We start from the raw sequence: 25,302 nt of genomic DNA on the forward strand, positions 1-25,302 counted from the left end.
TTTGTCTTGCTTAGGGTCAAAATAAGTCTGTGCATCCCTGAGGGAGGAGAGCAGTCGCTGGTTTGGTGTTGGGATCTCAGCAAACGTGGCCCCATTTGTAGAAGTGCTGCCAACATTTCTTAGGCCCTATCCAATATTCTTGGATGTGCTGTTTTATCTCCCAGTCCAGTGCATGTCCCTGTGAACCCAAGCTGCTCAAGAGAACAGAGACTGTGGCAGTGCTGGAGCTGAGAGGCTGCACTGGTTTAGGCAGGGAGCAATGTTTGGCCAGGGCCACCCACAACAGTTTCTTCATGGCTGACTCAAAATGGAAGTCCTCCAATTCTGGGGCGAAAATAATGAATGCAAAAATCATAGCTCAAAACCTGCACAAAATTTCCTGGGAACGAAAATCAGAGCAGTGTGTCAAAAAAAATTCACAATAAAATTGTTAGGCTTCTTGAAATGTCTATATATATTTAGAGAGAGAGTGCATATGTATTTTTTCAAGAATAATAATACCTGTGTTTTTTTATATATTAATGTTTTTGGCTGAGCCTATATATTTAATTTAACATAATTTTAACTGTTTTTGCAACATTTCCTTTTTCTTGGGGAATTTATTATTTGCCAGACAAACATGACAGACCTCTCTTTGAAGGTCAAGTTTTACTGACTTGCAGGAAGATATTAAGGATTCTGGCTGTTTTATTAATTTTTGGAAAGCTGGAGGTAGCTCTAAAAGTAGAACAAAACAAAACAAAAAAAAAACAAGCAAAAAACCTCCCAACACTTCCTCTGTGATGTTAAAGGGTTTAAGAGAATGAATGATAATGCATTTCTTGTAATCATATAGAGATAACTAAATCAATATTTTATGGAAACATTTTAAGTAAAATACACAGCAGAGATTTTTTGTAACAGGTCTCCCATTATTCTGGATTGCCTCCTTTTTTCCATGTAGTCATTTTTTAGGCACTGATCAACAACTGAGAGCTTTGGAAATCATTAAGGAAAGAGAAACACAGAGGACTCCATAAAATGTAACTTTGCTGGCTGAGGCATCAGCAAGGATAAAAGAGAAACACCGGCTTAAGTATTGATTGTAGGTGGAATATTATCCCAGGTAATTTACATTTTCAATTCCCATTAATGGGAACTGAGCATCCAAAATGTTAGGCAGAAAATTCACAGCCAAGACCTTTAATTTCACTATTGGAAAACAGAAACAAAGGCAACCTTCCCTCCCTTCCCCCAACCTGGAGGGCTTGCACGGCGCGTATATTTTTGGTTCAGTGATTTCACCCAGTGCAGATGTCATGAAGCACCAGGAGGAGGTTGCCATTTTTGGCAGGGTGTTGTAATCTTTAAAGCCTGCACATGCTAAGTCCCAAATATCAAGATGCCGTAAAGGAGAGAGCTGGGAAGGGGCAGCAGGGCATCACATCCTCGTGCCTGTGTCGCATAAAGCTGTGTGAGTTATCTGCTCGAGAGGGAAACCTCTGTTACCCTGTTTCCTGCACAGCAGCTGCTTATTGTCAGGAGAGAATAGGAGAGAGAGCCGGCTGCGATACGCCAAAGGAAAGCAGGAAGATCATCGCTTTAGTAAGATAAACAGCAAACACATTGTTTAGCTTAAGAGTGAAGATTTAATGCTCTGGTACAATATGTAAAAACTCTGCCCGTTCCCTTTCCCTGAAGTGTCCATGACTGACCCTTTGGGCTGGTCCTCCAGGCTGTGCCCATGCAAGCTGATCTCACAAACTTTGGTTGCGTTCTGCTTGTGCTGGATACAGCTCCAAGAATGCCTCCACATACCAGGCTGGAGTGGCACCTCTGCCTGGGCACCAAACTTTTTAGGGTTCACCTTTTCAGCATGCTCAGATTAGGTGAGCAGACTGTGGCAATTTTGCTTCTCAGAAATGAGAACATTATTTTGGGAAAAGCAAAATAAAGCCCCACAAACCCCGAACAATCCTTCCCCTCAACAAAACAGCCCAGCTCAACTCCTCCCCCCCCCCCCCAAAATATTTGGTTCATTGTCTTAAACTAGCAAATTTTGGAAAAATGATAATTTTCGGTTCTGAAAAAAACCCCACATTTTTCCCATGTTAAAACTGATCTATTAAAGTGCTTAATGTTGAAGATCCACAAAACCAGTGATGAATGGAATAACCCTTCTCTCCTGTGTAACACCTATGTAAATTTATAATTCAAAAAAGGAAGAAATAATGTTTTTGTTCCCTTCTAAAGAACTAAAATTGCTGATCAAAAGAGGCCTTGAGCATTCCAACAAGTGCTGCACAGCTTCACCTCCAGAGTGCTGTGGGAAAAGAATTTAGGTTCAGACCATTCCTGGGCACTGCCTTGCTCAGTGACAAACCCTACATGTTTTCAATAGCTGTGAGGTACCTGAGGGAAGATCTATACCAGATGATATAAAAATGCTGTAGATATCCCAGAGTCAGCACTGAGCTGTTGCTATGTTTGACTGTCTCCAGCACTGAGTAGCCACAGCACTCAGTTCCTGAGATTGGCGTGTTGTCCTTGGTGTGTTGGTTCTGCTGCTGCTGGTTCCTGTGTCAGGTGTGTCTTGTGTGAGCCCTGCATTGCACAGAGTGGTCCACATGTAACCTCAGTTTGTTTTGAAATGGGAAGCCCCAGCTCCATATACACTGCACAGCTCTTGGCAGCTTCGTATAGGGCACTGCCCAACTATCTTAAAAAACTGAGCTCCTTACTCTGCAACTTCTTCAGCTGGGTTGTTAAGCACTGACTTGAGTGGTTTGTTGAATCACAACTTCAGTAAGTGACGGTTTTGAGTGCTTAAAACTGATTTGTGTTGATATTCTGAAAAGCAGTAGTTTGGTGAAAGCATTTAACAGGTTGCAGGATCAGATCCATAAACTGTGGGTTAATCTGTGGCTCATTTATTTATTTAGCTGGGAATTAGGTTTTACCCAAGGAAAAAAAAGGAAAATTAAATTAAACTCCAGATATTTTCAGTACTTCCTCTAAGATGAGACATAAATTCCCTGTTCCTCTTAATTTCCAGTTTTAACTGCCTTTATGCAACTCTCCTTGCGTGTCACAATACTCTTAAAGAGAAGAAAAATAAAAGCATGTGCCCCATCATTTAAACTCCTGTTGTGATGCAGCAACTGTTGTCAGAGCCTCATCTGTGGAATAATAGAGGATGAAACCGCACTTCATGATAAAAACTGCAGGCGAGGTCATTCTTACAGTCACCAGCACAAACTGGATATTAATCATAGAGCAAATACATTTCAGAAGCTAAATAAGAGCAGTCCCAGAGCCCTGCTGATAGCTGTGCATCCCACTAATTCACCTCAGTGAACATTTACCTCTAAGCTCAATTAACCCTTATTCCAAGGCCACCCATAAACTTTGTGGTAAATATGCTTTTTTTCCCCTCTGGCCTCTGTTTTCTATCAGTGGAACAGATCATTTCTGTTGGAGGATAAGAAGCTATCTCTGTTTAGAAATGCAGGTCTCTAATTAAGAGTATGAAATGTCCACTGTGTGTTTATGAGGGACTGGAATTGGTAGATTATTGATTCTGTAAATTCAGATGCTCCTGAGGGTGTCTGCTATTTCTTCTGTCATCAGGTGTTATTTGAGGCGGGTAGAAATGCTCAGGAGACAGGTGGGTGGGGGTGTAGGGGAGAGCAATTTCCTGGTGCAATTGCCTGCACACAAAGTTGGTTGTTAAACATGTGCAAGAAGCTAAGAGGAGACATCATTGCTGTTGTTTAGTTATTATTATTATTGTTATTAGTATTATTAGTACTGTTATTATTCTCCCTGCCAAGCATTGTTCAGAGGCAAATTGGAAATGTGGTAATTAGGCCCTGACTGGTAGTGTAGTACTCGTGTCCTGAGCCAAAGTTCAATGCCCTGAAATGAAATTTAAACCAATTAATCTGTTAGATTTTTATCGCTTGTCCGTGTTTTCTCAGCAATTCCCTCAGCACGTGGCCTTTGATCAACTCTCATACAAAAGCTAAAATGTGTGCCTGCTGCTAGCAAGATGGGGCTGACATTAACATGGCACTCATAAAACAATCAGAGCAGTGAAGCCCTCAAACAGACAGGGCATAGTAATATTTAATAAAAGTGCACACATAATCTTCAGAATTAGCATTTTGTGCCTTGCAGTACCTTTGGGAGAAGAGCTTTTATTTGTGGAGTGATCATTATTATAACAAAGAAGAGCTACCTAATAATTTCCACTTTAACTCTGCAATATGCCATGAGCATTTCTGAACCATTATGCTAAACTGTGGTGGGGTAATCATTTTATTGTCACAGTTTGAAGGAAGAAAAATCCCCTGTATATCAGTAGCTGGGAGTTGCAGGAACACGGGAACCGACACACACAGCACACAACAAAAAACTTTCGGTTTTGCTCCCCGTGTGCTCCAGCTGGTACCTGCCATCCTTTGCACGGGAGGTGACAAGATTTTAACAATCTGTGTTCTGAGAAAAGATGAAGATTTCATAAGAACCTCATTTCCCTTGAGGTCATTAAGGACTTTGCTCATAAATCCTTAACATTTATCGATAGAGACCTTAGCTTTGAAGTCAGTGGCAAAATTCCCGTTGGCTTCAATAAGTTTGGGATTGCAGTGCCTCCCTCTGACACCTCTATCTGTGAGCTCGACCTGCAGGAGCAGCACAATGAAACATGTCAGATGTGAACACTGATTTGCCTTGATATTATGCAAAGAAGGAGGGTAGCTCATTAAGACTCAACTGCTGGGCCATTTCAGCAGGTGGAGGATGTGACCACATCACCTTCAGCAAGGAGCTGCAAGGTCTGTGCCTGCAGTTGGAGGGTGATATTTAGTTTTTCCTCAGCCCCACAACTGTTCTGAAAAGATGCAGTGAACATAATGCTCTCACACTAGAAAGTCTGAAAATCTTGTCTGAGAGTTGGGCTACCAAACTCTTTTTGTTCTGATTGTAGTGGGCTTCCAGTTTTTCATTTAAAAATAAAAAAAGTTTGTATGTGTAGGAATGTGTAATTATTCTTTTTTTCGTTATAATTGTTCTCTAGACTTAAAGTCTGTTCATGTTATCAATTCTGTACATGTCACTGCCTTTATTGGAACTGGTCTAAGGTCCTTCACTGTGTTTTTCTATCAGTGAAGCTTCAGACTTTGACTATAATATCTTTTTCTACAGAAAAAACTAAATTTTATGTAACATTTCTATTTGTTTTAAAAACACCATTTTAGAAATGATGCTTTGGTGTTACAGAAGGGCATGAGAAGTGATAATATTTTGAAACAAAACATTTTGTTTTTCTTGGAAATATTGAAGAGTGTTTCAGTTAATTTCAGATAGAGATTCTGGAACTTTGCATTCTGGAAAAAAAAAAAAAGTTCTGTATTTTGGTTTCTCCTCTGACCAAAACAAAATGTAGAAAAAGGTCTCCAAGTGAAAAGATTATTCCGCCTAGTTCTGTTTTTCTAGGGTTGCACAGAAGTAAACACCTTCCAGACAGCACTTTGGAAGTTGCCAAATGATTAACAGAAGAAGTATGAAGAGCTGAGGGCCTGAACTGGCCAGACATTTGTACCAGGGGCATAAATAGAGCTGAGGTCATTGCCTTGCCCCCCTCCCAGTGTTACCTGTGGTGATGCTGCAAATGGGACCCAATTCTTCCATCCTCCTTGGTTCTCCAAGCAAAGGGCCTGGGAAGGGCAAAGTTTTAGTAAGATTAATGTCCTGAATGACACTGGTTGTTGCAAATATGTCATTGTATAAACATATTTTGTGCCTTCAAAAACAGGTAGCAGTCTGGATGCCTCCCTCAGCACGTCTCCTCAGGTTTCCTTGGGATGCAGCCCTTGAGTGTCGTATCCCTGGCAGGGCAGCACCTTCCTGCAGCCCTTCCAATCTGTATAGACACTTGCATTGTAAAATAAGAGAAGCTGTGTGAGGAAAGTTGTGAGGTCCCACTGGTTTTTGTGATATGGGAAAATAATGCCCTGAAATCTTTTGGGAATGCACAGTGCTCTCGCTCTGTCTCATTCCGTGCCTGCAAAGGGCACCATCCTGCCCTGCTTATTAAACCACCAAGTCCTGCCTTTTCATCCTCAGAGGAAATGTCCTGGGCTATTGCCAGCAGTGTTCATGAGGCACTGATTCAGCACAATTTCTACATATTTAAATGAGATTACACGTGTGATTGGTCACATTGACTTTGCGAGTGAGAGTGTCCCAGTGAACAACTCACAGCCCCAGTTCAGCTCAGAGACCTGTGTCTGCCAAAGTCCCCCCAGCTGCCACGGATGAGACTTGGCATGTATTTGATAGGAAGCAAATACATGTATAAAGTATCAGAATCAAATTCATGAGGAGAACAGACAGTGCAGCACCTTGTACCCCTGAGTGCAATGCAGGTACTGCAAAGAACATCACAAGGTAAATACAAGAACTTTAGTGGGGACCTATAACTCCACAGTGGTGTCTTGCTTTTATTTTAAAGATGAATTTAATTACAATTTTGAATCGTAGAATCATTTGCTTTGGAAAAGACCTCTAAGATCAATGAGTCCAACTGTAAACCCAGCACTGCCAAGCCCATCACTAAACCATGCCCCCAAGTGCCACATGTACACTGCTTTTAAATACCCCCAGGGATGGTGACTAAACCTCTTCTCTGGGCAGCCTCTTCCAGTGTTTGACAACCCTTTCAGCAAAGCCTGCATATGTTTTCTGTTAATGGCTTATGGTCTCAAATAGTTTTTATTCACTGGTATTTAGGAAAAAAAATGTTGCTTGTAGTCTTTAAGAAAAGTAGCTCATTCTCTGACACATGGGAAACTGATTATCTTTGGGTTTTATTGTGGGGGGTTGTGTCCACAATCAACTGGGAATACTGGAAAGGGTGTAATTTGGAAGTGATTTTAATTTTTATTTATGAAAAAGTTTGATCCTATGAAAGGGCTAGATGGCATTTTGAAAAGCTGCTTTCACTGTAAATCTGTTGCTGTGAGCTTGGCTGAAGGGAAAGCATTTGCTTTTGGACATTGCAATGGTTTTTATACACAGTTTTATGCAAGTAACTTGAATCCAAATTAAACATATTGAAGTTACTTCTGTGCGCTCGCTACATTTTCATGACGATAATGTTGGGATGTTTCTTTTGTTAGCTCATGTAAAAGTTAATGGCTGTGCTCTGCCGAGTTTGGGGTAGGGTAATGATTTTTTTTCTGCCTGTTTGTGTTTTTCACTGGAGCTGGCATCCCCATCAGCTTAAGTAGTGGAAAAGTTTGTGCCTGACACTTACGACCTTTTGTAGGTAGGGACAGGGTCTGTTTGCTCCCCATACGTGCCTGCCATCCCCGGTGCTGTGAGTGCAGCAGCGTCCACAGAAACACTCACTGCTCAGGGTGACTCAACAGCTCCCTTTCCAGCTCCCTCCTGCTTCTCAGCTCCATGCCCACCCGCCCTGCCCAGGGGCTGGGAGGAAGGAGCCTCTCAGCAGCCACACTGACTCTTGCAATTAGCTCCAACCAACCAGAACTTCACTAAATAATCATAAAGATGCACAGGGTCTCTTTAGCACTTTATGTCTGGAGCATTTTAAATTAGGCTTCTGTGAATGAGTTAATTTTCTGTCTTTACAATTAGAAGAATTTAGGACAGGGGCTGTGCCTCATTAAGTAATTCACCACACAGCCACATTAAGTAACTCATGGGTGCAAGGGTGTTATCCTGCATGGTGCTAACATGTGGGTGGATTTCACACTCCTATCTTCATAGTAAATCCTTACTAGGATGAAGTGCCTGAGTGCTCTTCCTTCAGAACATCAGCAAATACTCCAAGTCACAAACCAAATTAGCAGCTCAGCCAGCCTTCCCACCAAGTAGCAATTCACAGCCAAATGCCAGCAACCCTAAAAGGAGAGGTATATATGCATGCATATATATATATATACATACATATATTTTCAGCTAATTTTCTGCTGGTTGACATTGCAGAGTCAGAATAGGCAATGGCAGCCCTTCATGAGTTTGCAGTACAGCCAGCCTCGTCCCTCTGCTGAGGCCCGAGTTCATACCTAAAGAAAAGAATCTTTCTTTCCAATGCTGATGTTGACTGGTGGGGTTAGGCTGCTCCTTGAGCCTGTTTTTCTTGACTAATAAAATTACTGCAGTACCCGCTTTACTTAAATGTTACCTAATGGTGTGATGTGATATTCTCATCTCATGCTGGATGAGCAAGGAGAAGTTGGTGGCACTTGGGGTGGAGTGGCTTCTTTTCATGAACCTGTGTGACCACCATGAGACTCCGCAGCAAAAAGTTACCCAAGGCTTTCTGCCCAACTCAAGTTATGTTATTCCTGTTGCTTCAGGAGTTATCCCATTACTGTAGAGAAGGAGAATCAGTGTGTCAGTGTTTATATTGCCCTAGCCCACCAATATTTGAGCTGAGCCTGCTTCTGCTTACATCATCTTAAACCTGAAGTTCTTACTCCAAGATTTAAGGTGACTACTTTGAGCAGTGCCTCTCATTTATCCCGTAGATGCAACGCAACTGGAATGACTGGATGGCAGGGCTGTGGGGTTTGGTTTGGGGTTTTTTTGTAGCAGCCAAAGCATTAATCATGGCAGGATGCTTTAATACTCGAACAACCTGGATCTCATTGCAGAATAGTTAAAGAAATGCTGAGGGTTACACCCTTTATTATTTAGCCAGTATTTTCCACAATATTTATGGGAGTTTCCTCGATGAATTTGGGTTCTGATAGATAACAAAGAAGACTTACCAGTGATTGTTTTATTAACTCAGGTCATGCATATTTCATATAAAATAAAAAAAGGGATTTGTCCTGATTTCCAATTGGTCTCTGCCCATCATGCTGTGATTTTTTTTGTTAATGTAGGATTAAAAAAATTTCTTTTCAATGCAGATAATAAAACCAAACAGAAATTAATTGAGAAAAAAAATGCTTCCAACGATATAGTTTGAGGTCATGCACATGTACTAGAAAGAACATGATTGCTGAAATCTTTTTGTTAGTAAGGGGGGAAATGAAAGCTCCTTTTATTTTATTTTTCTCACGTCTTCTATCATTAAAATCCGGTTCTAACAGCAGAATACTTCTCTTTTTCATGTGTGTTGAAAAGCAGCTACACCATGTATCAAAGCCATCAGTCCAAGTGAAGGATGGACTACAGGAGGTGCCACTGTCATCATCATAGGAGACAATTTCTTTGATGGGTTACAGGTCATATTCGGCACCATGCTGGTTTGGAGTGAGGTAGGTGTTGTCTGAACGGTAATGTCTAATAGCTTTGTCTCGCTTATAGCCAGCCTGTCCTTTCTCTATGCCACATGCTAAATCAGCAACAAATGTTGAGACATGAATCCTTTCCTCATTCAGGTTTATGAAAATAATTAGTCAAATTTACCTGTGGCAGAAATTCATTATAGCCAGGGGATTTGCATCTCCTCTCACTGGCCCAGAATTTAGCTCAGTGGATTTTATTACAAGAAAAGGGAAGGATAAATGCCTACGTGAATAATTCTGCATTTAGCACTACAATAGCTAAGGGCCCACAGGAAACAAACATTTAGGTGATCCTGCTTTCCAGGGAAATTGGCTGCTTGCAGCTACAGCTCAATGAGGTGGAGACTGCAGAAATACAGCACCTCTGAATAACATATCCTTAAAGTGTGGATGCTTGATCATAATTGCAACCAAATACACTGTATTGTATCCACAGTGGACTCATCATATTTAGCAGGGGGCCCCGTGGTTTTCACAGTAATCTTTTTTTTGTTTCTTACCCACTTTTTGCTGTTGCTATTTTTTCCAGTTCCTTTAATCCTCTCTTCTCCCTGCACATAATTAATCATGGGTTCTGGTATTCCCCAAAAGCCTGTGAAAAGTTAAAACCCAGGCAGCTTCGCCCGAGCGGCCACATCCAGTGTGCAGGGCCATAGAAGCCGTGGCAGAGCTCCCCACGGGCACAGGGAGGCAGCTCCAAGGAAAGGTTTACCTTTTGCATTTATGGCTCTTCAAAACCATTTTGGAGGTTTAGCAATAAATTGTTGTTTTCGTTATTTTAACACTGAAATAAACATGCTAACTGACAAACCAGCCTCTCTAAAGTATCTGTACAATGCTTCCCATTAACGAGAGGATCTTCTGCTGCTTTAACTCATATCCTGTAACTATTATATCAACTGTATGGCTTAATTCATATCCAGCACATTCCTCTTACTGATTCCATTGCACATATGGCAGCATTTTTTCCATGTGAAGAGTATTCTCTAATGTCCTTCATGGGCTTCGCTGTTCTCTCTCCCTCTCTCATCCTTCCACTTGAGGACAAGTGTGGATGAAAGGGCATTCCAGAAAAGGAGATATAGTAAATGAGCCCTATTCTGAAGCCCTTATGTGATCATGAAAGTGCCCCCTGGGTCCAGTGTAAGCATCCTGTGTGTTAGTATTGAAGCCATTATGTCTACAGACATTTAACAGGGAAAGGTGAAGAGGCTGGGAGGAAAGTGCTCTGATTTTGGTACTGCAGAATTGGATCTTTCATTATAAATCTTGATTCTATTTATTAGAAAAAGCCATTAATTGGCAATTTCTAATCTCAGGAGAGTGAGTGCTGGTCAAAACATTGTTGCTGATGGTTGTAAGGCCTTGTCATAAAATTAATAATATTAGAGAGGGTCCAGAGCAAAGCCAGTCTGTGGGCTGTGAATGCTGTAAGGGGCTGCAAGCTGGTGTTGAGTGAAAAATGTGTCACTGTCTCTCCCTTACAGAATTGCTCCTTATTTCATAACCTATGAGAGGAGTAGAAAATCCTATAGGGGAAGAGAAATTCTTTCTAAAAGAAGCAGACAAACATGATAAACAAGTGCAGAAATGCATGAGCTGTCTGAGTGATCCCTAAATAATAGTGATCTATAAATAATTCAAATTACACATACAAGCCACCTATGAAGTACAAAATAAGTTCTTTCATTTGCTTTCCCATTTCTAAAAACGTCTAGAGCATTTTCAGTACCCATGAAGAATATTTTTGTTTTATTTTAATAGAGTATAAAATTGAACTGTCAATCCTCTGAATTTCAGTCCATTTTAAACTTGGAGCAGGTTCATCCTGAGTTGCCAGTCAGGCCCAGTTTTAAGCAAACCTGGCCAGGTTATTTTGTCATTGTATTCTGGATGAATTTTAAAGTTCATCCTGTGGTTTTATGAGTCCAAAGAAAACATAATTTAACTGAGCTGCAGAAAATCCCAAACAAAACCAGATAGGCAGAAACTAAAGAAGAAGAGTGAGTCTTGCAGAGCATTTTCACATCGATTTTTCTAGCTTCACTTTCAGTTATAATTGCAGGTGGTTTGGGGAATGAAGTCTAATATTTAAATTAAGCATAATTTTGCTACAGACTTTTCATGGGACCTTGGGCAAATCACATAATCTCCTTAAAGTTCAATTCCCTTTCTCTAACACAGTAATAAGATTAGTCACCTTCTTTGGAGAGGTGCTGTGAAGATAATTATCGTAAAGGTCCTATATTACTCAGATTTTATTATAGCAAAATCCATGTAAATACCTGAGCTGCATGGATATTTAAAATATAAATCCTACCACAGCTCAGAAGCAGAGTTAAAGCAAAAAAAAAAAAAATTGTTCATTTGAAGAGTGAGTTTGTTGCTGTCAAGCAGTATATGTTATAAATAATTTGAAATGTAAATAATATATTTTTAATTTATTTTACATGTATTCAAGTTTTGTAATTGAAATATTTATATGCTTGAAATGGAGTTGACTGTGTTAAAAAAAAAAAGAGGTTTAAAATGGTTTCTGAAACACATATTTATTATTTAAACATATATTTTAGCTGTAAACAGTCTAACATAATTGCAACCTTTCTCAGCCAGGGAGAACTAAATAAAAACTTAATTTGTCACATTAATTTTGCGCAGAAATGCAGATACCCTAAGCCAGTAGGTTCAATTAATCCGTACCTCCCATATTACTTTATGAAAATGACTTTAAGAGCCCATGATATTTTTAGAATTCAGCAAAATGGGCCACCTAATGCCTTTTTTTTCCAAGGGACTTTCGTAACCGACAAACAAACAGGGTTGGTATATCGTGTGCACATGCTGAATCTGGACAGACAACTCCCAGCAAATAGTCTGTTTGCCAGACAGACTCTGTTTGTGCAGTCCACAGACAGACAGAGCTGTTATTTGTAGGTTTTTACCCAGGTTCTGGGGCTGTGCGTTATTGCAAATATTCCAAATAGGAGCTGCTGATAAGAATCCTCTGTTGTTTCTCTCTCTTATGGGGTGCTGAAAATCCAAGAGTCAAGTTTCAGGGCAAATACAAGATTGTGAAGACAAAATTAGTTTCTTATAAATATTCCACAATATTTGCTTAAAATGAACTATTTCTTCAAACATTTTCCTGCCAAGAACATTCCTCCAGCTGTACAGAGTCAGCTGGAAGCAACTTCTTTTTCTTTTATATTAAGAAAAGATGAAGCACTCAAACATCTTTTTTTTTTACCTTTGTACAGCACAAAAACAGAGGATGACTTTTTGGTTTGGTGGTTTGTTGTTTTTTGGCGGTTTTTTTTACTGCTGCTGAATCAAATTCTGTGACATAGTTTTTTATTTTGCTTTTTATGTTTGTTATTGATTTTGGAAGTCTCTGTTTTTGAGTGCTTATTTTGGAGCTCTGACTCATTTTTTAAAAATGAGTAGGCACCCTCTTTTTGCAAACCAAGGCTTATTAAGCAGCATCTGGATGCCCAGAATTGAGGCATGCAAAGTCATTGGTCGTTTTTTAAAATATAGGCACTTTAAGGGTTCTGTTCTTGCTGAAAGCTGTCATTACCTTCAGTTGGTAGGATTTTTCTTCATTCCTGTCCTAATGGTCCTCTTCACACAGAGTCAAAGTCAAATTTATGACTGATTGTCACCATTTCCCTAACCACAAACCAGAGCTCAAGCATGCAAAAATAAACTAGTGACTCAGATTAATGACATCTCCTTAAAAAATGTCACTTTTAAAAAAAGAAAGTAACCTGGCACTCTGGAGAGTGTGAAATGATGCTGTATCACACAAGAATGTCTAGAATATAGTAACAAACCACAGAAAGAGGCTTGTTGTACACATTCAACCCAAATGTGTTTTGGATTTTGAAGGACATGCACCTCCCACTGTTCTGAAGATCTCCAACTCAGGTTTTAATGCAACCCACTGCATGTCCCAGATGAGATGTAGGAATTTACACCAAATAGCTATAATGCAGTTGCCAGGTAGCTTTATGTCCAGCTCCATTTCTCACTTTGCTAAATGCAGGATGGATCTGGGATTTTGGCGGGTGGGTTCATGTCCAAATCACAGGTTAATACCTTACTCAAGATTTACATTTAAAAAATGTTTTCATAAATGTGCATGAGTAATATTTAAGAATTCTTAGTTCTCAGCATGTCATTGCTATGGTTGTTTTGATGTCTGTTAATCCACCAAGAGTTCCCAGCTGAGGTGAGAACATACAACTGGCCATGCTGGGCCTCACAAGCAGGTTCATCTCGCTCAGTTTCTTGGGTTCAGCATTGGGCAAGGACAGATGTCTGTAAAAAAAATGGGGTGAGCATGTCATGATGTTTCACCAAAACTCTCTACCAGTCTCCAACTGTTTGAAGCTCAGAGGCTTCCAGAACCGGTGTCTTTACTTTTAATATCCCTGTATGGTAATAGCTTGCCTCTTCTGGATGCTTTACATGAAAATATGAGGCAGATTATGTCTTGAAGTGTGAAAGGATGGTAGGAAAGGGTGGAGTGAGTTCCTAGTGTCAGACCACAGGTTGACAATGTAGACAGGAAAGCATTCCATAATCCTGGAGTTATTGAAGTCAAGGGCAGATTTGCTTTTGCCATGGGTGGGCCTGGAGTGCCCAGAGCTGTGCAGCACCAGTTGGGTCATGGGGATTGCAAAACAGGGCCAGGGCAATTTGGAAAGCTGGTCCCAGTCCGTAGCACAGATCCTGGCAGCTCCGTGGAATCAGAGTTTGAGACCGAAGTTGGGTTTCACAGGGCAGGTTTCCATGCATAAGGGAATATTGTTTGTCCCTTAAAGACAATTTCTTGATATGGCAGCAGTATAGGGAACTTCTAGTATGCAATCAAGCTGTCCAGTTCCCCTCTGTGTGCATGAGAACTGAAGGCTGACCCAGAACAAAGGTCCTCCTAGCTCAGCACTGTGTCCCTGACAGTGGGCAGTAACAGATGCTAAGGAGAAAAAGCAAAAGGAAGAGGCACATGTATTCTTCTGGTATACCTCCCAGGCTTTAGTTCTAGAGAAGAGAGGAATAAAATACATCCTGAGCATCCTAAACCATAGGACTTCAGACATAATATTCACCCTTTGGGAATGCGTGGGCGACATTATTGTATATTTGTGGTTTTAAACATAGTTAAACTTATTTACTTCAGAGCACAAAGGAAAACCAAACTGTTTGTGGAGAACAAACCAGGAAACTTGCCTAACTCTCCCCAGCTCTCTGTAACAATGGACCATAAATAGGTCAGACATTTCTTGGGAACCAGGGAAGATGAGTATTGGAAAATGCCACAAATTATGTTTAAGGAACATTAAAGTGGTGACAGACCAGTAAATGCTGGGAAATTCAAAGATACAACCAGAAGCTGCCTGTATGGCTCATGCCAGAATGGGGGTGAGGGATAGAAGGCTCATGCTGATGTAGTAAGATGAGCATTTTAACCTTTACTATTAAAATCCTTGGCTGTTTTTACAAATATTTTTTCCCTAAAAATGCCAAAAAACTTTTCTTGTCTTGCCAGTTCACCCAGTTAACTAGAACCACTTGAGAATGGGATTTATCTCAGTTATTTTTGGCTGCCTACAGTTAAGCATCTAGTCCAAACTTGTCATCTTGGTTCACTGGAGAAAGGTAGATGCTTCCATAGAGCGGCTCATCCCAACATGAGTGAGAGGTGTCTAAAGCACTGGAAATCAATTGCTATTTGACAGAGGCTATTTGCCTCTGCTGACTGTTGAGGGCATGGAGAGAATTGGCTTGGACTTTTAAGCTTAGGTCAGCCCAACTGTAAGACAACACAGTTTAAGTAAAAGCATTCCTTGGAAGTTTGGTTTTTGGTTCTGTTTCTGTTTTAGTTTTGTTAATTTATTTTTTTTTTAACTCAGTTGATAGAGTGAGTAATTTAGAAAAAAAAAAAAAGGCAAGTTTCTTTTAAAAACAAGTAAGTTTCTAAATCACATAATTTTGAAGCAGAGCCTTAAAACATGTTCTTTGGAGCTCACAAACAATAAGACATTAATCCTTCCATAATTTCTAATATGACATATGGCTTCTGACTTCTGTAGATCTGAATAACTTTTGGAGCATTTGATGCTGGTAGTTTTGGTTTTAATGTTCAGCTTGATTTAATATTAATTTTCTTAATTTAAATATGGAGAGCTTCCTACTGTGTATGCCATTTCCCTCCATAGGACAGATGGCTCTCAGGCAGATATTACTCTCCTTCTGTGCTATTTTTTAGTCCTGTGCCCTAAACAAAGGAGTGATTAAAAGTCTGGGTTTTGGTAGGACCTTACAGCAATGCTTAAACATTTGGTTCCTAGTAAAATAAGGTTAAAATTAGCTTTTTATTTAAAAAAATCTATTGAAATTTATTCCTTAATCCAGCATATGATTCAATTAAGATCATATAGCAGTTGACTGACTGGATGGGGTGTTCATGGCTTTGCTCACTGTCAAGGTGGGTTATGGTCTTGGTCTTGTTTGCCTCTTTGGAGATGTGTTAATGTGCCACAGTCAGAGAAGGATTATCCATGTGCCAGAGCTGTATCTTTGTTGCTGGACACAGCAGTGTCGCCTTTTCTATGTACCTCTTCTTGCTGTTCTTGTCAAAGAGATTTGAGTTAACCTGCCATGAATTGGTGAACTCCTAGATGTCTCTACTATTATTTTCAGAGACTGTGTCTTAAATCCAGTCCAGAATTTAAAACCCTGGGCTTGGGCTGTGCAGTGAATCTCAGCCTGGGTTTGTGCCATGTTCACACGTGTAACCATGTGTCGTTTATCAATCAGGTTTGTTGGACACTGTCATGACCTCAGTGTCCACCTGAGCAAATGCAGGCATCCTGCTGCTGTAAAGGAAGTTACTGCATTAAACCAGGACTAATGCTTGTAGTAGGAAGCAAGTGCCTGCCACGTATGAGAACAGAAATAATGTTGTTATGGCTGAGGAAGAGAATGCTTGTAAATATTGTAGTCACTGGCTTTTGTGTGGGTTACATCAAGATTGTATTCAAACATTGACAGGTTAATTACATGTTTCAAAGCTTGTTTACTATGATCTGAGAGGAAACTGTTATTAAAGAAGTGTTCAGCGTCTAACAGTGCTTTTTTTCTTTCTTCTCCCTTCTCAATGTTTTCTCTAGCTGATTACTCCACATGCCATCCGCGTACAGACGCCTCCCCGACATATCCCAGGGGTTGTGGAAGTCACATTGTCCTACAAGTCTAAGCAGTTCTGTAAGGGAACGCCTGGAAGATTCATTTACACAGGTAAGGATGTTTTAGTAGTACTAGATACAAGGTGGAGAAAAAGGGCAGGCAATGTATCACACTTGCAAGGGTATGTATCACACTTCTGCTTTCATCATTTTATTATTTTGGCTGAGGATGTCATTGAAGGCTCCAATTTGAGGTTGGATTCAAAAGTGGGTGACTGTGGGGATGAGTCTGAAAACATGCCAGTGTGGGATTTTTGTTTGCTTGTTTGTCCTCGCAATGGGACAGCTCTTTACCCAGCAGGGGGGAGGAAGGAGGGAAACAGATACTTTCGTACTGAAAAAGAGGAAGAGTGCAAGCACAAAGAGCCAGACATACTAGTGGAATCACAAACCTGCCTTCCAAGAAGGGTCCTGCTAAATATCTTCATCTCATGTTGTCCAGCAAGTTGGCCTGAAGAATTATTAACAAAACCCCCACACTAGCACACTGCAGATGCTGTCAATGTTAAACCACTCTCAGTAGTTGTAAGAATGGCCTAGAAAACAAATCAATTAGCAGCCTAACTTTTTAAAAAGAATGTGTATCAGTGATTCCTCAGAAGGTGTGCATGCTACAAGAATTAATGACTTTGTCCAGGTTTTGATGTTCTTACTGTTCACATTTGCAGACAGGGCTACTGCTGTAATTGTTTGCCTGCACTGTGGTTCAACACAATCCAATGCAATTCACTTCCTCGTCCTTGATTTTCCCTGAAACTTTAAGAACAATATATATCATAAATACTTGTGACTATGAGGCATCCTGAATTCCACTGGGCACATATATTGCTCTGGCTGTCAATTTATACAAAAGGACTCAAGGCAGAGGAGAAAATTCCGTGCTCCAGCTGGGCAGCAAAGCTCTCATTTGAATTTTCTTAACACTAAGCAAGTTAGAGAAAGGTACCTTATAAAGCTCTGTTGTCTTTTTCAAATACCCTCTCCCCCAGTTGGGATTATGTGCTGGGTTTCTTTAAACTGGCTCTTAAAATGTTCATGTGGCCTTGCTGGCCACAAAGCAGGCACTTGTGGAGGCTGTGTGTGTTTATTTGTGAGCATTATGATTTCAACAGTGTGTGGGAAATCTGTATATTGGACAATACACACCATATCAAAAAAGTTATTCAGAGTTTGAATGTGTTGGAACAAATGAAAAAGCAAAGGGTCAAATTGCAACTGGTGCAAATTGATGGTGTGTGACATGTAACACATGAGAGTGTCGGCCAGAACTCTGGACTGTCTGACCACGAAGCCTTTCCCTCCTCACTTTCTTACTTGCAGCAAGTTATGCTCTGCTTTGTGTCGCCTCACTGGGGTGACTGCACCTGGGCCTGGTGAAATGGCAGGTTTGCATGTGGAAGGAGAAGAAAGGGGGGAAACCCGCACCCCTCGACTTTGCAAAGAAATTTTTTTTGATTTTTTGGGGAGATTTAAATGAAAAAATGGCTTGGACCCATTTTGGTGTTGCTTTCAGATCATCGTTAATTAGCTTTTCCAGTAAAAAGGAGGGCAGCAGTTTAGCTTATCTACCCAGAAGCAGATGGCTGAGTGTGGAAATAAGGTGTCCCAGTAGGGAAAGTGTTTCCATATATGCGTTTTCAGGTTGGTGTTTAAAACACATTAGTTTTAATACAAGAAATGAAAGTTTTGAAATACTAAAAAATAATGATAAAATCAAAGGTGATGCAGTTCATGGACAATTCTCTTACTTATGCAGTTACTTATGCAGCTACAATAGATACAGAAAAGCTATTTTAACTTAAATCCTACCTCACATAATTTGCATTTTCCTTTTAGAGGCAACCTGAACTTAAAAGCGGCTTTTTAAAAAGGACTAAATGAAACTAAAATAAAAACAATTAATGCATCCTGACCTTCAGAAGTGCCTTCCAGCCCTTTAAACAAAATGCAGGTTCAGTACACGCCTGCCGATTAGTTTTAGTTAATTGAAAATTATAGGATTGACCCAAGAGGAAAATTTTGTTTGCACTCCAATCACTTTTACAAATTAAGGAAAATTACCACAATTTTGTTTAGCTAAGGTTTCACACTGAGTTCACGAAATTAGCTCAGCCATCCCAACAAAGTCAGCACTTTGTTAGTGAGCACTAGAAAAAAACTAATAGTCTATGGTGTGTACAAACGAAGCATAGAGAAAGCTATGATGCTTTAGAGAACTAGGCCAAGTGGTTTTAATTAGGATTATTGGTTCATTGTAAGTTTTGAAGAACAATCAAACTAGCAGATTAGCTGTTTCTTTTAAAGCTAGAATTTCTTGCCATTCATTTTTCCCATGAGAACTTGTTTTAACTCCCACATAGCACTTTTTTTTTTTCTTTTTTTTTTTTTTATTTTTTTTTTTTTTTTTTTAACAAGGCCTGCAGGAAATGGACCAATTGGAAGTTGGGATACAGTAACATTCCCCAGCATCACTCCAGCCGATGGGAGTTATTCACAATGTTCTTCAGTGAACTCAGTGTTCTGGAACATATTACAAAACCACAGAGGCCAAATGTTTTCTCAGAGGAGTTTGGCCTCTGTTTTTGGCCGAAAACATTTCAGCATCACTTGCTGCTTATTTACCCTGCTATTAAGAACAAGAAAACGGCAGAGGAGAAAAAGGCTGGGGGGGGGAGGTGTGGGGAAGCAAAAGAAAGTGTATGTGAGAGAGAAAAAGACCTGGGGTTTGTAGGCGGTGCAGGAGTTGATCAAGCGTAGTTTCCTTTCTGGTGAGAATGTCCCTGCTCGTTAATGGTCCCATTTTGTGGTCAGGTCTCATTTAGAAGAAATTATTTTTAATCAGTGTTCAACAAAATATCCCCTCAAGCCACCTGGCTGTAAACTGTTTTTTTCTTACTGTTAAGTAGTTAAGTTCTCAGAAGAAAATACCCAGTGACCCATTAATTTTAGCCTTTCTTTCCCCTTTAACTGCAAATAAGTTAGTAACATGATCTCTAAGTAGTCCATGTGCCATCTAGGAATCAAGGTCACATATATACAGAGAAATCCTGGCTTTTGTGAGTATTTTTGAAAGAAATAAACCAGTGTCAACCCTGTGCTTACAAGAAAACATAAGTTTTTTATTTTCCATCTGTGGAGCAAGCCACTAGCATGCACTTAGAGAGCAATTACTTCTTAGATTTTAAGCTCTGACATTCCTGAAAGAACATTATTAGAAATACAGAAGTCTGAACAAATCTTTCATGTGTGTTCATTTTGGAATAATATTAAAAGTCCATTTTGCACATGCTGGTCAGTGTTTCCCTGTGGTCCCCTTCATCTCTAAGTCTCTTCTGGCATTGGAGAGCACTGAGTGAATTAAGCTTCATGTCACAACCTGGGACATGAAGGTATGTGTCACTACCATTATTTTAGGACTGGAGAAACTGGGATAAAGAAAAAAGCTATTAGGGATACAAATCTGTAGTTAGTTTGGCAAGGTGACTCAGGGCATATATGGTTGAATTGGCACAAATTTGTGATACCTAGACAGGCCTTTGAGATTTTGTTTTGTTTTGCTCTAATTTAAAAAAATTGATGCATCCTGGACAGCATGATTTTCACAGGCTAATTTTGCTGTGGTACTAAAGTGTGAGATTTTGAGTGGGACTGCATCAATGTAAGTGAAGGTAGAATTTATTTCACTGCATATTGGAAAGGACATATGGAAGGTCCATAAAAATGCATTATGCTGTGTCTTCTACCACCTGCTCAGTTTAAGATTTTGTGCTTTTGTTCCCAAACCAGAGCAAAGGACTACACAGTGGACAGAAGTACAGAGCTTTGTCACCAGAGTTATGTGTGCAGCATGGGGTTAATTACAATTGTTGGCTGAGTAGTACCCCAAATACTGCTCCTTCTTTTTGAAAATAGGTTACGTGGTTGGATACAGTTGGAATTTAGGGGCCATTTTAATTTGCCCTGCAGGGAGGCTGTGGGCTAAACCTTTTGTGTGCTGACAGGGCACCTACAGAAACGGGCAAGTTCCCCGCGGTTCATTTGGGGTTTGGTACAAGCTGTGGGGATGTGCTGCATCTCTAGAAGTGCTGCTAACAAGAACGGGTGCATGGAGGGTCAGTGTGGACACACAGGACTTGCTGTGCAGTGGGAATAACCCAGATGCCGAGTGCTGATCCTCCAGGATAACTGTGGTGAGGGCCGAGTAGGTCAGAGTGGACACTGCCGGGGCCGACCAGCGCTTGCGTTACCCTGTTGGCCATTGTGTGTGGAGGGATGTAGAAATCCTAGTGCTGTGAAGGTCAGGATATTCACAGAATTTCTGGGAAACTGCCTCTTTCTCTGAAATGTCATAGGGCTTCTCAGGGAACTTTACACTCCCCTAGTCCCTACAAAGAAGAAATAGCCTCGTGTGGAAAAATCCTGCTCCATCCTCATTTCACCCTCTATTTACTTCTGAAAACATCTGAGTCTGTGTACAAACAGGAAGAGCCTTACAGATTACAGATGATTTGGTTAACATTTCCACAAGTCTCAGTTTTAGGTGGCTTCATTTTTAGGTTTTTAATTTAAAATGGTTTAATTTACAGAAGCATTACAGAAGCAGTAGTTGTCTTCTGAGAATCATTCTCTTTTCATTTTTTTTAAGTCAAATACCTTCAAGAGTGAGAGACCAAAAACTACATGTCACCATTTAAAACTTCAGTCCATGGCCTTAGAAGCAGAGGTTGAAGTCACGTACAGAGATCTAGTCAGAACTGGAACCACTTAAAAACTGATCTTGAGTCCCTAAAGTTTCCAACCTGGTAAACTTCAATGATTTCCTTTGCTAGCAAAATTTTCTTCTTTCAAGAGGGCACCAATAACTATGCAAAGTTCAAAAAGTACATAATCAATGAAACAATCAGTTTTCAGAATGGAGAGTTCTGGAGCTTTTAGACTTAAAAAAAGAAAATTAAAATAAAAAAAAGGAAGAAAAAAGAAGTGGTGAAAAAAGACAGATCTGGCTGTCAAGAGGTTCCTGTAGCCCTACTGGAGCCTTTCTTGATCCCTGTAAACTGGAGTTTGACCCTTACACCAGCTAACCTTGGTCATAGCTGTGTCTCTCTTAGTTCCTGAGAAATGTTAAAACCTAGTGTCAGTTTTTCTCAAAATCAGTAACACACAACCTCATTAGTTTTACAATGCCTCATTCATGTGTATTTATTATTAAATCATGAGCACTTAACTGATCAGTATAAATGAGGAGAGAAGGGCACCATCAACAGAACAATAAAAATAAAGGAAAAAATCCAGCATCTCTGATGCTGTCTCAGGTTTTATCCTGACGTGTTTATAAAATTCTTCACCCTCAAAGATACAGTCATTAATCTGAAATGAAATACAGAGCACATCACTTCTCCAGAAGACTGACCAGCCATGAGATCTGGTAGCTAGCAAATGAATGCCATTTGTTTTTAACAGCAGTTTTTTCTGCCTTTCACTAGTAAATACCAATAAGAGTGGTAGAATAAAAAGTATTGGATGTCTTGAAGTTAAATAGTCACAGAGTGCTACAGAAGAACAGAACAAAATCCTTCAATATAAAGAAATGTATAAAGTTTAAAATAAGAGCTGGTGTCTGTTTTTAAAAGTAGAAGAGTCTTGTGCTGCAGGTTATCCTGTACTTTGCATGCTCCATATAAAATCTGTTCCTCAGCTCAGAGAGACTCTATAGAGGAGAGATGGTAAATCCTTAGTGCAGCACAATCAAGTAAGGAAGAATGAAATTAAATTGTTTGTAAATGTAAACTTTTACTGGTAAATTTAATAATACCACAGTTACTGGAGAACTGGGTGCAGCACTGCTGGGTCCAGGACACTTGCAGGTGAAATACAGATGGGAAAACAAGGAAGGGATTGGTGCAGTCTCTCCCTCCAAGCCCCCCGACATCAGAGATGTGATCTGGGTGCTACCAGACCTTGAAAAGAGAAGTTACCCTAAGGAAATCTCTGTTTGAGTTTAAGCTTGAACCTGGCCCTTTCTGTGTTCCAGCCCATTAACTCAGTTGCTCTGCTGAGTCAGTCTAAACATCAGTCTAACCACCATTTTTCTTAGGGGGAAAAAATGGTTGCAATTGTTTTGGAACAAGACTTTCTAGAGGAAATAGTTTCAGTCTTTGTTATTTGGTGGTGCGTTTGGGGGTTTAATGTTGTTCCAAAAGTGTTTGTTTGAAGTTTGTTAGGACACGCTCAGTGGAGTGAAGTATGGACAGTCACAGGGTGGAATATTAGCAATATTATGGTGGTTGGTTTGGTTTGCAGAAATTCAGGAAAGGAAGCTGGGAGGAATCCTAATTGATTTCAGGAAAAACAGTATTACCAGACAGTGAGAAGATGATGGAGGTAAACTGGAAAATCCCTATTGTATGCTCATAGGAACACAGAACCCTCCTATCTTTGGTATTTCTCAAACACTGGCAGCACCATAACACACTGCAAAAAACCAATCACTAAAAGTGTGCAGTGTACCTGTAGGACAGCTTCAAAATGAAAGCAATTACAGCAACCGTCAGAATAGAGCTGGCTGTGAAGGAAACATATTATTTTGCATATTTTATGTATACACTTTCCAAGAAATATGACCTTTATTTTCTAGTTAGAGGGAAGTGCAATCAGAGTCTACACAGCAAAGGGTAGCTGGATCATTAAAAAGAATATTTTCTCTGATATTAGAAGTCTAAATGGGCACTAGTCCTTATTCACAACCTTGGCTGTTTCTGTCTGCCCTGAGTTAATAAGTGATAAGGCCAAAAGAGAAATAAATCACTGAAGTCCCTGTCCAAAGAAAACATATTGACTACAGCCAAGCAAATAACAGCCCATAACCAATGGTCCCATTCATCATTCACGTAATAGGGATATAAAGTATTCTCTACCTATGAAACCATGGAATAGGAAAAAGCCTGATAAGCCCCCAATCTAAGCTATGTGATTTGATTATTAAAGGACATGAACTGTTTGTCACATACCTTTAATCTTTAAGATGTGTTGCCATTTCTAAACTATAAATTTGTGGTGAAGGATTAGAAAGCTATTAATGATAAAGGTATAAACTAGACTTTATAAGGATTCCTGCAATTGTCATGCAACCCTGTAGACCCTTGGAACCTTAACCTATCGAATATGATATAACATAGTTATCTGACCTTCACAGACAATAAACCATTTTTGCTTTTCAAGTTCCAGACTTACTCTGTGATTAATTAACCTCTGGATTCACAAAATAAGCCTTATAAATTCTTTTCTTTATCCCCACCCCAAAACATTTAAATTTTCATACCTTTGCTTCAAAACTCTTATTCCAGACTGAAATTATCAATATTTTTTTTTATTCTCCTTTTAGCTCATGTCAGTTGATACGATATTATTCCTTTTGTTTTTTTTTAAAAAAAAAAAGGCCAATAAAACAGAGAGCTGAGATGAATTTCTAAAAAGCCTGAATTGTACTTTGTTTCTACCAGGGGCTTCACTGCCTTGTTTCTTAATGTGTGGGTATTCAGCTGGGACAAATGCCACAGAAATGGACAGTCTAGAGTAGCAGCAGTGGCTGTACTGATCACCTTAATGCATTTTGGTCCTGTGCTCTGAGGACAAGGCACTATCTTTTTGCTGGCCCAGGCAAGTCCTTGACTACTTGTTGCATATTTCATAGAGTGTTAGCTGGGAATTCTGGCTGCCTCGTGGGTGTGTGTGTACCTAACTCATCCTTCCTGCGCTTCTCACGGGGTGCAGCAGGTTTTGATTTCTGCTGGAAGCAGGAGCAGGATTTACTGTGTGTTGTTGAAAAACGGCCAAGCTGTGGCCAGGCTGTCAGAGGTGCCCGTGCACGGGCTCTGGTGAGGAAGCCAGGATGTGAGTTTAGTGTGCAGCTGCCTGAGGCACGCTCTTGCACAGCACTACCTGCCAAATAGCCTCCTTAAGATGTGCTTAATCCTTGGAGGTGCTTGTTAGTGAGGGCTCATTTTGCTTAGGCATTTTGTTCCAGAAGTGCAGGCAGGCTGGCTGGCTCAGACCAGCGCTGTGATGTGCAGCATCATTCCCTGGAGGCAGGACTTGGGCAGCCTCTCCTGCTTCGTGCTTGTACCAGCATCCCTACACAGCCAGTAATGCTTATCTAGCCTGGTTACAGCTCGCTGACAGCAGTGACTACAGAGTAGATGTGCCTCAGCATAGCTCATGTCTACAGATTCAGGCTTTTTTGTTAATATATAGATAAAAGGAAAATCTTGTACTTGTAGCCTTTCATCTCAGTGGATGCAAGAGCAATTTATTGCATGGAGTGTGAAGTTCTTTGTACTTTTCTGCTATCTTGCAAGAACTCACACAGACTCTTCTGCTTAGTTATGAAGATATCAAGTGCATAAGTGATGTGGTCTGCCGTGGTGTCTGGATAGAGATGCTGGAAACAGTTTAGTACCAGTATGACTGGGTTCAATCCTCCCACTGGCCCAAAACTTTGCAGAGTTGCCTCCTCTCCATCGTTGCAGTGACCATCATTACTGTATTTAAAGTCAGTTTGAGTATTTTTGTATGCAACACTGCAGTCTGGAGTGCAGACGTACCCTGGGAGGCGGGGGAGACATTGTATTGTTGGGACCACAGAAGCCAAGAAAGATGAGCAACTCAGAAGGGAAGGGAATTGTAACCACAGAGTTTTAAATGATGTGAGACATGTGGCAATGGTCCACATTTACTTCATGATAATG

General features: G+C 40.2%; 1 protein-coding gene across 8 annotated transcripts in view; it reads left to right on the forward strand.

The window, feature by feature from the left end:
• EBF1 (EBF transcription factor 1) overlaps window positions 1-25,302 on the forward strand; it is a 272,939-nt gene that overhangs the window by 193,522 nt on the left and 54,115 nt on the right. For 4 of the 8 annotated variants that reach the window (XM_032703203.1, XM_032703205.1, XM_032703199.1 and 1 more), the window contains exons 9-10: window positions 9,145-9,278; window positions 16,484-16,610. In XM_032703203.1, the coding sequence (XP_032559094.1) occupies window positions 9,145-9,278; window positions 16,484-16,610 (261 nt within the window). The remainder of the gene's footprint in view (window positions 1-9,144; window positions 9,279-16,483; window positions 16,611-25,302) is intronic. The other 4 variants (XM_032703204.1, XM_032703206.1, XM_032703200.1 and 1 more) reach the window with 1 other exon arrangement.

This window comes from Chiroxiphia lanceolata, chromosome 15 (assembly GCF_009829145.1).
Source record: "Chiroxiphia lanceolata isolate bChiLan1 chromosome 15, bChiLan1.pri, whole genome shotgun sequence".
Taxonomy (NCBI): domain Eukaryota; kingdom Metazoa; phylum Chordata; class Aves; order Passeriformes; family Pipridae; genus Chiroxiphia; species Chiroxiphia lanceolata.